General features: G+C 41.3%; 1 protein-coding gene across 7 annotated transcripts in view; it reads left to right on the top strand.

Annotated features, from left to right (window-relative positions):
* Positions 1–12,157, top strand: part of BCAS3 (BCAS3 microtubule associated cell migration factor) — a 293,628-nt gene that overhangs the window by 81,939 nt on the left and 199,532 nt on the right. For all 7 annotated transcript variants that reach the window (XM_030962763.1, XM_030962761.1, XM_030962765.1 and 4 more), the window contains exon 16: positions 9,800–9,950. In XM_030962763.1, the coding sequence (XP_030818623.1) occupies positions 9,800–9,950 (151 nt within the window). The remainder of the gene's footprint in view (positions 1–9,799; positions 9,951–12,157) is intronic.

Genomic DNA, 12,157 nt, shown 5'->3' with positions numbered 1-12,157 from the left:
TTTCTTTCTTAAGCAGTGCCGGTGGTGGTGATGGAAGGTCGCACGTGTAGGGCTGGGAGAAGAGGTGGGAAGAGCTGGAATCACCAGTTTGGGAATTGGCCAGCAGCTTGCTGGATTTTAGGAAGCTGTGTTTGCTGGATTTTAGCTGCCTCTCCCCCCTGCTTTTTTTTTTTTTTTTGATAATTGGTAGAGAATCAGTGGAGTGAAAGAAGTGGGTGGTGTATTTTGGATAGTTTCTGAAGTGGAAGGAAAAGATCCATTCCCTTCAGGTAAGTAGGGAAGTAGACTGATAAATTCTGTCACAAGGGAAGTTTGTGTCTGTACATCAAGTGTTTCTGAAGCAGGTTTTTGTAAACAGCATAGATCGAAGACTGGGGCATGTTTGTGTTGTTATTTGAAAGAGAAGTTTCAAATATTCCGGATAGATTGAAAATTGAAGGAGATGGACATCAGAAGGGAATTGCAGCTCTGGAGATAGGGAGTGTAAAAATCTATGACTGAGTGATTTAGCACGGCAAATGCTGTAGCAGTGGTCAGAGCAAACTGTTTCAGAGAGGCTGTGGGTAGACAGACAGAGGGGAAATAATCGGCAGTGCACAGGAGACCGTGATGGCAGAGATGGATCATGAGGTGAAGGGAAAGGGGAAGGCAGAGAGGAATGGGATTACCACAGATGTGAGCGTCCCACTGAAGTTTTCCTGTCAAGATGGATGATTTCAGTCTTGGTAACATCAAATGGAAGGAAATTTTGAGAGGGTCAAGTGCTGATGTGTCAGAGTCAGGTACTGAGGGAGTCCACAAAGTGGTAACTGGAATTTTACGTGTTTATCTGAAAACGACTTACTGAATGACAGTTTGTAATTCTATGGTTATTTCAGTTGTTCCTTTGATTACTCTCTCTTAGTTTACAGTAAACCCATGGTTTTCCATCTGCAAATCTCCCCAGCTAACCAGGTACATAAAAGACAGGCTAGTGCGTTTCCTTTTTGTACACTGCAAGTAATAAAGACATCCTGTAGCTGGTTCAGTGCTTTGATCGGGTTTTGCAGTTGCCAATTGGAAATTGATAAATAATGATATTAATGATCTATGAGAAGGAAGATGCTTGACTTTACATTTTCTCAGTGTCTCAGTTCAGAGGGTTAGGTACACTTGTGTACAGCTGAAATGAGTGTGATCAGCATAAAAGCCATCACTAGGATTGAGATTTGGAGTAACAGTGCAGCTGAAAAGAGTTGGTCACTGAAGGAGTGACGCAGAAAAGATTCTCTGCATGGTTCATGGCCAAAGTACAAAGGGGAAAGGCTGGAATTAGGTCAGGAGAAGAGTGGACTAGCACAGGGGAGACACTGCAGTCCAGACATTTGTTGGAGGGTCAAGGAATGTAAGTGGTTCAAGGGAGCTGCCATCAGTGAAATGACAGAAAGTAGCTTTGCTCACCTGATACAAGCCTGTAATATGTTGGATCAGAAGGTGAGAAAGTAGAATCTAGAGTTTTTCAAGAGACTGTATCAGCTGAAGGAGGAGGTTTAAGTATGGAGGGTGTTGCATGACAAGGGAGGTTTGGCATGAGGGAATGTGAAAGCATGTGAAGCTCCGTGTAAGTAACCAGCAAGGGAAAGGAAGGGGGCAAGAGCTGGTGGGAACAATCATTTTATCTGATGGACATGCTGAGTTCAAGCCCAAACACCTTCTACTTGCCCCAGCAGTGGGTATTCTGGGAATCCAGGGTTGCTCCCTGGTGTCTGCAGCCTGAATCAGACTCTCTGTCTATATGATTGGTGATGGATTATGCAGTAAATGGGTGTTGCCCTTGCTGCCCTTTTTTTTTTTCCAGTTTATTATTCTTTAGTAAGGCATTGAATCAACTGTGCATCTTTGGTAGCCTGAAAAATGTAAACACTTTATGGAAAGAAACGTAAGCATTAAGATTAGAAATAAAATATACTTCTATCTTTTAAAAGGTTTATCTTTACCCTTAAATATGCTGATTGAGCTTATTCTTTTTTGCTTAGCCCTTGTGGGCTGTTAAAATCAGTTGCTTTTTCCCATCTCAAGGAAATGCATCTTTGACACTTCTCATGACCTGAGTCACGATGCTGTCACGGAGCCAGAAAACATCCTCAACGGTCATGGGTAAAAGAGCAGAGCAGCCAAGGGTGTGTGGTGGGTGCAAGAGGGACAGATTGCTTCAGTTCCTATCCTATGGGTGTTTCAGACAAGCCATTTATTATAATTACCCATGGATATTATTATCAAGTTCTCAAATGCAGTCGTTCTCAAGGCACTTCTTTTTTTTTCCACATAACTTGGGATAAATCTCATGCATTCAACCAGGATTGAATTCAGATGCAAAAATATTTGTTCTTATGGTTGCAACTGGAGGGAAAATAAGGCAGAGATGGAAAGGTGAGGATAAAAAAATCACAGATGTATTAACATGTAGTTTATCATCAAAATAAATGGTAGTTAGCTCAGCCCTTTGGGTAAGGGACTGCCATTAAACTTTCCCTATCTCCACTGAACACATTTGCACACAGAGATGTCCTTCAGAAATTCCCAGCCCAGTTCATTCTGCAGTTTCTTTGACCAGCAGATGAGTTTTTCTGACTATGCTGTCTCAGTACAAAAAACATTAAGCTTATAAAGATAATTTTATTCAGTATCATTTGGAAGAGAAGTCTGAGACACCAAAACTTTCCAAAGTTTACGATGCTGAAGCATCTCGGAGTTGTTCTGAAAGAAGGCTTTGAATTGAAATCTGTGCTGATGTGAATTATGATGGATGGACACAACGAGGGGCAGCAATAGTGCATTCTTGTTTTCTCAAGCGCTTCATCATTCACCAGCAGACAGTGTTAGCAAAATTCCCATGTGCAAGAAGTCGGAGCAACAGAGCCTCTCCCCAGCGCCCGCAGGCTGCCTGCACGATAACCTCATTAGTGCACTGTTAGTCTGAGCTCAGACAGTCCTGTCCTCTCAAGAGTTTGCAAACTCCAGTCCAGAGCTGTGGTAGCCACAGCCTCTGGCCCAGAGCTGCCTTACAGCCACATGCTGGGGAGGATGGCAGTGCTCCTTTGGGCTTGTTTGCAGCATACTGTGCTGCTATACCTGTAGTAGTTGTAAGAAACTAATCCTGCACTCTTCCCATCTGTGGAGAGCTGAAGGTGCAAGATCTGTATCAAAGAGGATGGACTTGGCCCTGGCCTTTGCTGGAGAGGACCCAACAAAGGGTGGCTGGATTGGCTGTTCTGGCTGGTGACACCATCTGGAACAGCCCAGCTGAAGCGCTGCCGCCGCTGCCCGCACAAAGCCTGAAGCCAACAGCTGGCAAACCAGTTTGGTTGGGTTTATTTCGAGTTTTGCCCATACATGGACTTGAGCCTTGCACAAACAGTATTTTTAGTTAAATAAGTCCTGAAAGATGATTATTATGCCAGACTTGTGTGTGTGATGGTGGAGGAGTTGTTCTCTAAGGAAATCCATCTTTGTCCAGGTAGAGGCAGCAAAGGGGTCTTGGGAGTTCTTTCTCTACTGAGCAAAGGAGGAGATTATTGGGTATCAGTGAGTGGGACACTTCATAACTGAGGGACGAAGTTCCTGAAACTGAAGATAGTAGAAAAACTCCTGAGGGAGGAAGGGACTGTTATGAGGCCATGTTCAGATTTTGAGTGGATGTTGCTGAAGTTCAAGGAGCTGGGGTGAGAGGGCAGGGGACTCTGTCCCAGCAGTGACCGAGACACTTGGGCTGGCGCTTGCGTGTCTCTGCTGAGCACTCTGGCTTTGGGGCTGTCACCATCACATGCCTTGCCTGGATGCAAGCAGAGAGCAAGCTCTGCTCTCTTAGGGTGACCGTGAGATTTAGTGCAGCTGTGTTTCCAAAGGTTCCATATCAAACGGATTTAAATGTTACAAAAACAACCGGCTGCCTTATTTTCTCCCATCCATTCCAATGGAAGCAAGTTAGTGATAGGTTTAGCTCTGAGTTGCTACTTGATATGTGTCCAGGAGCTAAGACATAATATTCCTCCTTTAATGGGTCTAATTGTACTGGAAATATTGAGGGTTAGGGTGTGAAATGAGTTTAAATTTGATAGGACACAATTCAAGGAAATGGCAATGTAACTTTAATTGAGAGGCGATCGTTAACTAAAATAATTCGTTTCCTGACTTTTTCTAGGAAAATGTCTAGCATTCTACAAAGAAAGATAACACATGTTGAACTGAATAAAACAAAACATGAAAGGAAAAGCCCACTTTGGCAGTAATTAGGGCTCGTGGTGCTGGGTGTGTTTCCCGGGCCGTTGCTGAGTTTGTGTGTCAGGCTCTTCCAAGGGCTCCGTGAGCCAGCATTGCTTCCGCTGCCTTCTCTGCTCGGGTCACAAGGCAGCGTTTCTCACCAGGGCGCTGCTGTTTCCTCTTCCGACTGTAGTAGATTACAGATTATACTGGAACATGTCTGAGGAAAGGTCAGAAACGAGGGTGAAAGTCTTGGAACTGAAGCTGGGAAGCTTTCCATTCTCATCCGGGAAACTTTTTGTATTGAATAAAAAGCAAAGCAAAATAAACCACCACATCCATGACACTTCTGGTTTTCCTGCCATTTTTTGCCTACCAGTTAGAGAAGATTTTATTTCCCTTGCATTATACAATTAGGGAATGTTTAGCTGAGGAATCCTCAGTGTTACACTAAACAGAAATAATGGCCAAACATGGTTAATTTTCCTGTAACTTGGCCTCCACATGATTGCATAGCCTGGAGTTACTGCATTTTTATTTACCAAATTATAGATGTTTATATGTAGTGTTAATGTCAGTAGACTTTGTGGTACCCTTTGAAATGGAGTCTGTTAAATACTGGAAGATATAAAAGCTAATCAAGTAGGGTTTGAATTTTAATGACACTGCATTACTAAGCTTTTTGTATTGGAGTAATGGAAGAAAAATGGAAAAAATCAACATAGAAGCATTTTATTATAAGGCTGAGAGGTGCTTGATACCACTTTAGTTTTTCAAATAAAGTGTACAGAGAAGCTAAAATCCTTCTGATCATTACTTTCCTACCAGGAAAAAAATTGTCTGGGCCAAGTCCTCTTTGCTTTGCTCACTGACAGTTTCCACCAAAGAAAATCCTTCAGCACTTGGAGACATGTCATACACATGCTGAAATTTAACAGCTAAAAGAGTTTACTTTCAGCTTGTTGATAAGTTGGTGTTTGCATCCCTTAGGTATGAGGGTATAGTTTTGGTTTTAAGCTTGGCTGTGATTTAGGAGTTCATTTCCATGCATAAATGGGATCTGTGGTACAAATAGATTCAAACTCATTTGAAATCAGATAAGAAGTGATTTGGTTGCATTAATGTGGTGCTGTGCATGGACTGAAGAGCAGAGTAACAGGGGCTTCCTCCACATCATTCTATTAGGGTCCTATAAAGCCTTTTTGCCACACTGTGTTGCTGCTGAGTGCAATCCTCGGGGCTGGGGAATGTCCCTGCCAAGCTGCATTTGGATGTCTAATTGTGTCATTAGTAGTGCCAAAAATCAGGGTGTTTCTTCTCCTCTCTCCTCAGAGATGATCTCTGACAGCAGTGCCCTCAAGTGCTCTGCTCAAACACTGACCAATTTGAAATCTGGCCTGAATTCATCAAGGCTCTTAGTTGATCAGAAGAGGATGTGTAACTGTATTAATTGCTTTCAGTTGTTTGATTGCTTTTTGAACAGTGTTAGAAGCTTGCAAGCCTTGAATGTTTTCCCCTTGATGTAGCTTTCCTTTCTTATCCAAAAATACAGACTGAAAACCTTAAAAAGTGTGATTTGATCAAACGTTTTGATCTCATATTCAGGCCTGCAGAGTAACTTAAGAGATGTAACATTTGAGGTTTGTGGAGAGCTGAGGGTGTCTCTGCCCAGGGGTTGAGGAGGGAAGCGATGCTGTGGGACCCCGAGCCTGTCCGGCCATACCTGGGAGAGCTGCTCCTGATGGCTTTTCCACAGATGTCCAGCTTTGTCAAAACCCCCTAAATCTTGTGAAGTTTATTTTCCTTATAGCATCTGTATTTTATAATGGTGCTTTTAATTTGTTTTTCCTTTGTCTGCTGGGATTTCTTTTGTCCGGCACTTGCAGGCCTCCCTTTTTTCCTTGCTGGAAGTGAGTCTGTCAGTGATGGCCGCTTTGGGAATTCAGCTCAGTCCGGCCGCTCCTTCCCTCTGACAACGAAGCCCATTGTTGTTTTCTTTCTTCACTTTTATCCTCAGCTTAATCCATTTCTCCTTTGAGTGTCAGTGGAATAAAATGCCTGGAAAAGAGTGGCTCAGGTTTTGGGGGTGAGATGCTGGTGGTTTTGCAGACTCTCAGTAAACAGGTCAGACCCAAGGGATTGGGTTTTCCGTGTCTCAGTAGGCAATGTTTGCCCAATGTAAGGCTGCACTTGCAAATAAACTTGTCAGACTCCAGAGCCATGGCATCCTCAGCTTTTTGGAAGTCCCTTCGTAAAATTAGTAAGAGATTTACCAGCCTGGACTGGCTCTAATGTATCCCATGCACAGCTCTGATACAAAAATCTCCTCTATGGCAGCCCAAGGAAAGACAAATACTTGACCCTGCACCTTGCACAGGGTCCTGAGGGCTCAGGGTGATTACCAAGGGAAAGTGCTTCCTTGCTTGGGATGCTCCACTGGAAATGATCCTTGAGAGGACACGTTTGCCCTGGAATTGTGGTGGTGATGATTGATTGCAATAAAAGCATTCCTGGGCTAGTCTGTAGGATGAGATCTGTGTGTGTCAGTCTCCAGCCATTTACAGTTAAATGCACTGTCCACATGTTGGGAGGTAACTTGAGTTCAGCATTCTTCTGGATGAAAAATACTGGATATTTCTACCAGACTTAAACTTTGGCTTATTTGTTGCTTGTCCTTTGACAGTGAATCAACAACGGCTTGAGCTGTAGAAATAATGTTGATGCTTGGCTGCATTCTTTGTGCTCTTTTGGCCTGATCTGACTGCCCTGTGCACACACAACTCCTGTTTGCTGCAGGAGCTTCCTACTTGGAAGGGCTGGAGGAATGGAAGGGTAATTTTTGGGATTCCTGGATGGGTACAGCAGCACACCAGAAAATTAGGGGGTTTTCTTTAACCTTAATCATCCCCACCATCTTAATACTATTGTAGTCCGATTTACAAGAACAACTTTCCTGTCAAAAATAATTTCTCTCCTCTTTGTAGCATTCCAACTTTTAATTTTTGACTACTATCACTTTTAATTACAATTTTTGCAGTGAAGCAACTGACTGTTGCAGCAGAAAATGCAGGTTGGCAGGCAATGGTTATTGTGACATATGTTTGGTATTTACAGCTTTTCCATTTGTCACAGCAGAATTTTTTTATCATGTTTGTGCTGTGAAGTGCTGTGCATTCTGAGGTCTGGTGTAGTTAATTTTTTATTGAGGTTTGTATACATCAGATTTAGCTATACTTCCAAATACATAGTTACAAATTAAATGCTTGACCTCCTGATGTTTTTTGGTTTCTTTCTCAAAGAAGAATCATCTCATCTTTTAGTCCCTTTCAGAATATCTTTTACACATTTTCATTCTTTTTTTTTTTTTATTTAGTACTTTTTGGGGGGGGTTATTATGTTTCCTTATATATGAGTCTATGAACTCAAGACTCAAGAATTTGTAAGATGTTGTTCCTACAATTAATAAGAACATCTGAAGGGGTGAGATAATCCTGCAGTTTTGTAAGTATCCTTCACTGCTCTGGGAGTCCTCAACTTGTAGGGAAGCAAAGCAGCTCATCCTTGTGTAGGAAGGACGTCTGTAAATTCCTCATTTCTCTGCATGCAAATAATCCATGGACTCAGCTGAAGGCTTTGCATATGGAAAACCACATGAAGCTGGGAGCAGAGGGCACTGAGACATGAAATGTGCTTTGAGAAGGGAGAGGGGGCTGTTCCAGCCCAGCCTGTGGATCAGTAGTTCAGAGTTAATCATTAGATTCTGAACAAGTAATAGAAAACAAATTACAGACATTTGGAGCTCCCTCAGTAGATACCTTTGGTGTTTGCTGTGCCCATGTGGATCCAGGGGAATATGGGAGAGGGAAACAATTCCAGAGAGGCCTTGGCTGCAGGAACAGTGACTAATTAGACAATAATGCACAAAACTATTCATATGCCTTTCTGAAAAAAACAAAAATGCATTATTAAACTAATTAAAAAAATTAATTGCATCTCAGTCTTATTTAAAACTGAGCTGTTTTTTTTTTTCCTTTTCCTTTTTCTTTGTATTCCAAGTTGGTGCAGGAAAATTGCTATTAATGAAATCTGCTCCCTGGGAACTTCAATAGGCTTGTTCTTCATTAAAGCCTTTCTATTTCTCTTAAAATGTATTGATGGATGCTCAGGCCAGATACTTATCACAAAATACACTTTGCAATTTCATCATTTCTGTTATTGTGCTTCTCTGAGATGCAGAGGTCTGGGGGCTTTGCAGGAAAACCCAAATAAAACCCCCAAGCTTACAGTTATATAGTATTAAAAGAAGGGTAAAGGAAGCATTGAGTGTCTTTAGGATGATGAGACATTCATTAAGATTTTTCCGCCTTCCTTTTCCTATTTTCAATCCATCTGAAGTACCATTAAAGCTTTTCAGGCAGCTTCCTGTGAGAACCCCTTTGCTGTGCTGTTTTTCTTCCTTGAAAAAAGGTGGCTGCTCTTGAGGCAGATTGTATGGATTTGGCCTGGGATTTGTATAATATCTGTGTAGAATGCATCGGTTGTTTAGGAACCTAATTCCCAATATGGTTCCCTTTTGATTAAGAACAAAGCCAGCGTTTCACAGCATTATAGGAGCACAGAAAAACAAGTTAATGATCTAAACCTTTTAATTCATGGTTGCTTGTCTATTTAAAGTACTTTTGATTCTGCTATAAACAGACTGGCCCCTTTTTTTGTTTAACTTCTTTCTTTGGTTTCTTCACATTTCTTTCTTTACTGTCCATGAAATTTGGAGCTAGTTTCCTTTTCCAACTGAAGAATGAAAGGTTGTGACTACAGAGTGATACAGCGAGTAAGAAAGCGTATCCAAACTGGGCGTCCATCCAGCACAGACCTCTTTGAAATCAGCTAAATTTAGGGTTGTTGAGGGCTTTTTTTGTTATGTTTTCCCTTTCCTTTTTTTCAGTACCTGTGTTTCATTTTCGTCTTTTTGAATGAATATGAAATTTGTTACTTTTTTGATACTTTTTTGATTTTTACATCTAGTTTGGCGTGGCTTTATTTGACATAGTTACTTGATATTTCCCTCCAGCCTTAGTTCTGCAGATGATTATTCTGTATGTCTTTATCCGTCGAGACAACAAAAGCGACCTTTTCAGGACTTCCAATTACCAACACTGTATGTGGTACTTTAGGAAAATAATTCCCTTCCAGCTACTCCTTTTTTTTAAATAGAGAATTGGAATCCAGAGCTTGTCCTTCAAATCGAACTCGAAAACTTTTCGGTGAACAAAACTGCCAGGCAAGCAGCAGCAGCAGCAGGAATAATTTCCCGTGCCTGGAAAGGAATCCTTCCTTATGCTCATATATAAAATTAGTAATTGCTTCTTCCATTATAATTTTTTTATATCTGAATCAAAGATTATTTTAATTTTTTTTTCTTTTATTACAACAGCAGCTTGTTTGTGGGTTTTTTTTGGGTTCTTTAAAATCTTTTTTATCTTACTTCAGGCAGACGTAGGAATGATAAATGAAGAAAAAATTCCAATCATGTGTTTTATTGCATCTCTATCCCATCAAGGTAAATTGAACAGCCAAGACACTTACAATAACTTCACAAACAACAACCCCGGGAATCCTCGGCTCCTGCCTCTCCCAAGTCTGACCGTGGTGTTGCCTCTTGCTCAGATCAAGCAGCCAATGACATTAGGGACCATCACCAAACGCACGGGGTAAGTGGCACAAACTTCCTCAGCCTTTGTGATTCATGGGGAAATCATTTGTGTTATTAGTGAGAATTAGTTTTATTCCCTATTTTAATTTCAGTGTATGTAATTTAATAGCAGCAGAAGAGGGGTGGGAGGGAGAGGAGACTGAAAACATGAGATAAATAAATACAACCTGAAAACAAACCTCTGTAAATTCAGGAATATTCATTTGGGTGGGTCAGAAGACATTTTCACACCAGGAATTGGAATGAAACATAAGCAGAGCTGTATTCAATCAGAATAAAATATGGCTTTACTTTTTTTCCCAAGTTTGTTTATTTTGATTTTCAACCTTTTCAAGCAGAAACGATTTTTGACCATCAGAACTAGAAAGACAGTAAGCCAGGTTCAGCAGAAAGGCAAAACTTAATCCCACTGTTTTCTTGACCTTATTTTTCCTCTGTTGCACTGTTCTGGACTGGGTGGATTTCCACTCCAGAGTCAGCTGCACTTTTGCCCTTCTCATGTGCCATGATAAAACGCTTCATAGTATTTCTTGGGAAAAACTTCTCTAAATATATATTATAAGATTTTATGAGCTTCGTAAACCATAGCAATTTTAAATTAATTAATACTGTCCAACAGCTGACATTTTTCTCTTGCTAAACTTTAAATATTCTTTTATTGTAATTAAAGCTACACGGTGATGATTATATTTTTCCTCTCTCATTTTCTGGCTGTTTGAATTCCTGAATATTTTCCAGTAAAAAATCTGATTGATCCGTTAGTTTTCAGAGGGCTTTAATATTTTTAAGGAAAGTAGATCCGAGCATGGCATGTGGTTAGACAAAACAACTGTGAACCCTACAGCTTCCTAACCTTTTCCTGCATTTTGGCAAACACAGGCACTGCCCCTTGCTTCAGTGCTCCTTGCTCAAACCCTGCTCGTGAGGTGAATTCTCCCTTGCGTTTCATGAACCGGGAATTACTTTTCAGGCGAGAGCTCATGGCTGTGAGCTCTCCCCGTGTAATTCCCATATTTGTGCTGGAGTTCAGGGCATGCTGTAAAATCCTCCATAGCTGGGTGCAGTGGGTGTGAGTGCTGGCAGTCAGGAGCTGGGCTGTGCACGTGTGCATCCCTTCCTGTCTGTCCAACAATCGCTGCCGGCCTTGCCGTGAAACGGGAATTTCACGGCGCTCACTGAGCCAAACGTGAGCCACAGACACACAGCTGCCCCAAGCACAGGGAGAAATTCCTGAACTTCACAGATAATTGGAAATGGAACTTAAGAAACAGTGAAGAAACAGTTTGAGGGTCATGTTGAGGTTTAGCTTCCTCCACAGACACATTTCAGTTGCTTATTTTTGCTTTTTTCTGCTCAGTTTAAGCTGAGTGAAAAAGATTTTGCTGCTGCTCAGGTGAATTTTGGAAGAATATCCAGGTGTGATCCTGGGTGAGGATGGGAAGGGAGGTGGGATCAGGGGGAGGTTGTCACAGGGCAGGAGGTCACAGTTCCTCAAAGAGGGGAAATAAAAAAACCTGACTTGAAGAATACGGCCAGTGAAGGACAGAAATGTAAATGTGGGCTCCCAGAACTGGAATAGGCACTTAGAACCAGGTGGGACACGGCAGAGAAAGAAATTAAAAATTCACCTGAGGGCCTGCCAGGGGAGGTAGTTAATAGGAACAGTGAGGAGAAGGATTTGGAAAAAAGCTCTTGGTGTACAGTTGTATTTAATGTGAAATTCTTTACAAAGGTTTCCTTAATGCTGTGTTATACCAAGAAACCTTTCTAAAATTGCCTTTGTAATAAGTCTGCAGTATTTTATTTAATGTTTTATTCTTAAACATCTAAAACATATTTGAAGTGTTCATATTTGTAGTTTTATGGTAAATTATACAATTCACAAACTGTCTCTGTTCCATTTTATGTAATTTTTAAAACTAATTAAATTTAAGATGCTCAGTGAGGCTTATGTAAGGGGGGAAAACAACAGTCATGGGAAATACCCTGCTGTGTAAATAGAGTTTTCATGAATGAGGATCATAATTTTCAGCACAGCCCACGTAGCCTTGTAACGGTAAGCCGAGAGCTTCCTTCATTTGTTCTGCATCCAAAATATTTGATGAAAGTACACAAAATTAACATGAAAAGCTGTTATTTATAAAGCAGGGATTTAAGAGGAATGCCTAGGATCCAAGAAGCCTGGCATGCCTAAAATGACCAAAT

This window comes from Camarhynchus parvulus, chromosome 19 (assembly GCF_901933205.1).
Source record: "Camarhynchus parvulus chromosome 19, STF_HiC, whole genome shotgun sequence".
Classification (NCBI taxonomy): Eukaryota; Metazoa; Chordata; class Aves; order Passeriformes; family Thraupidae; genus Camarhynchus; species Camarhynchus parvulus.
The sequence above is the reverse complement of the archived record's forward strand: the minus strand, read 5'-3'. Positions and strand labels throughout refer to the sequence as shown.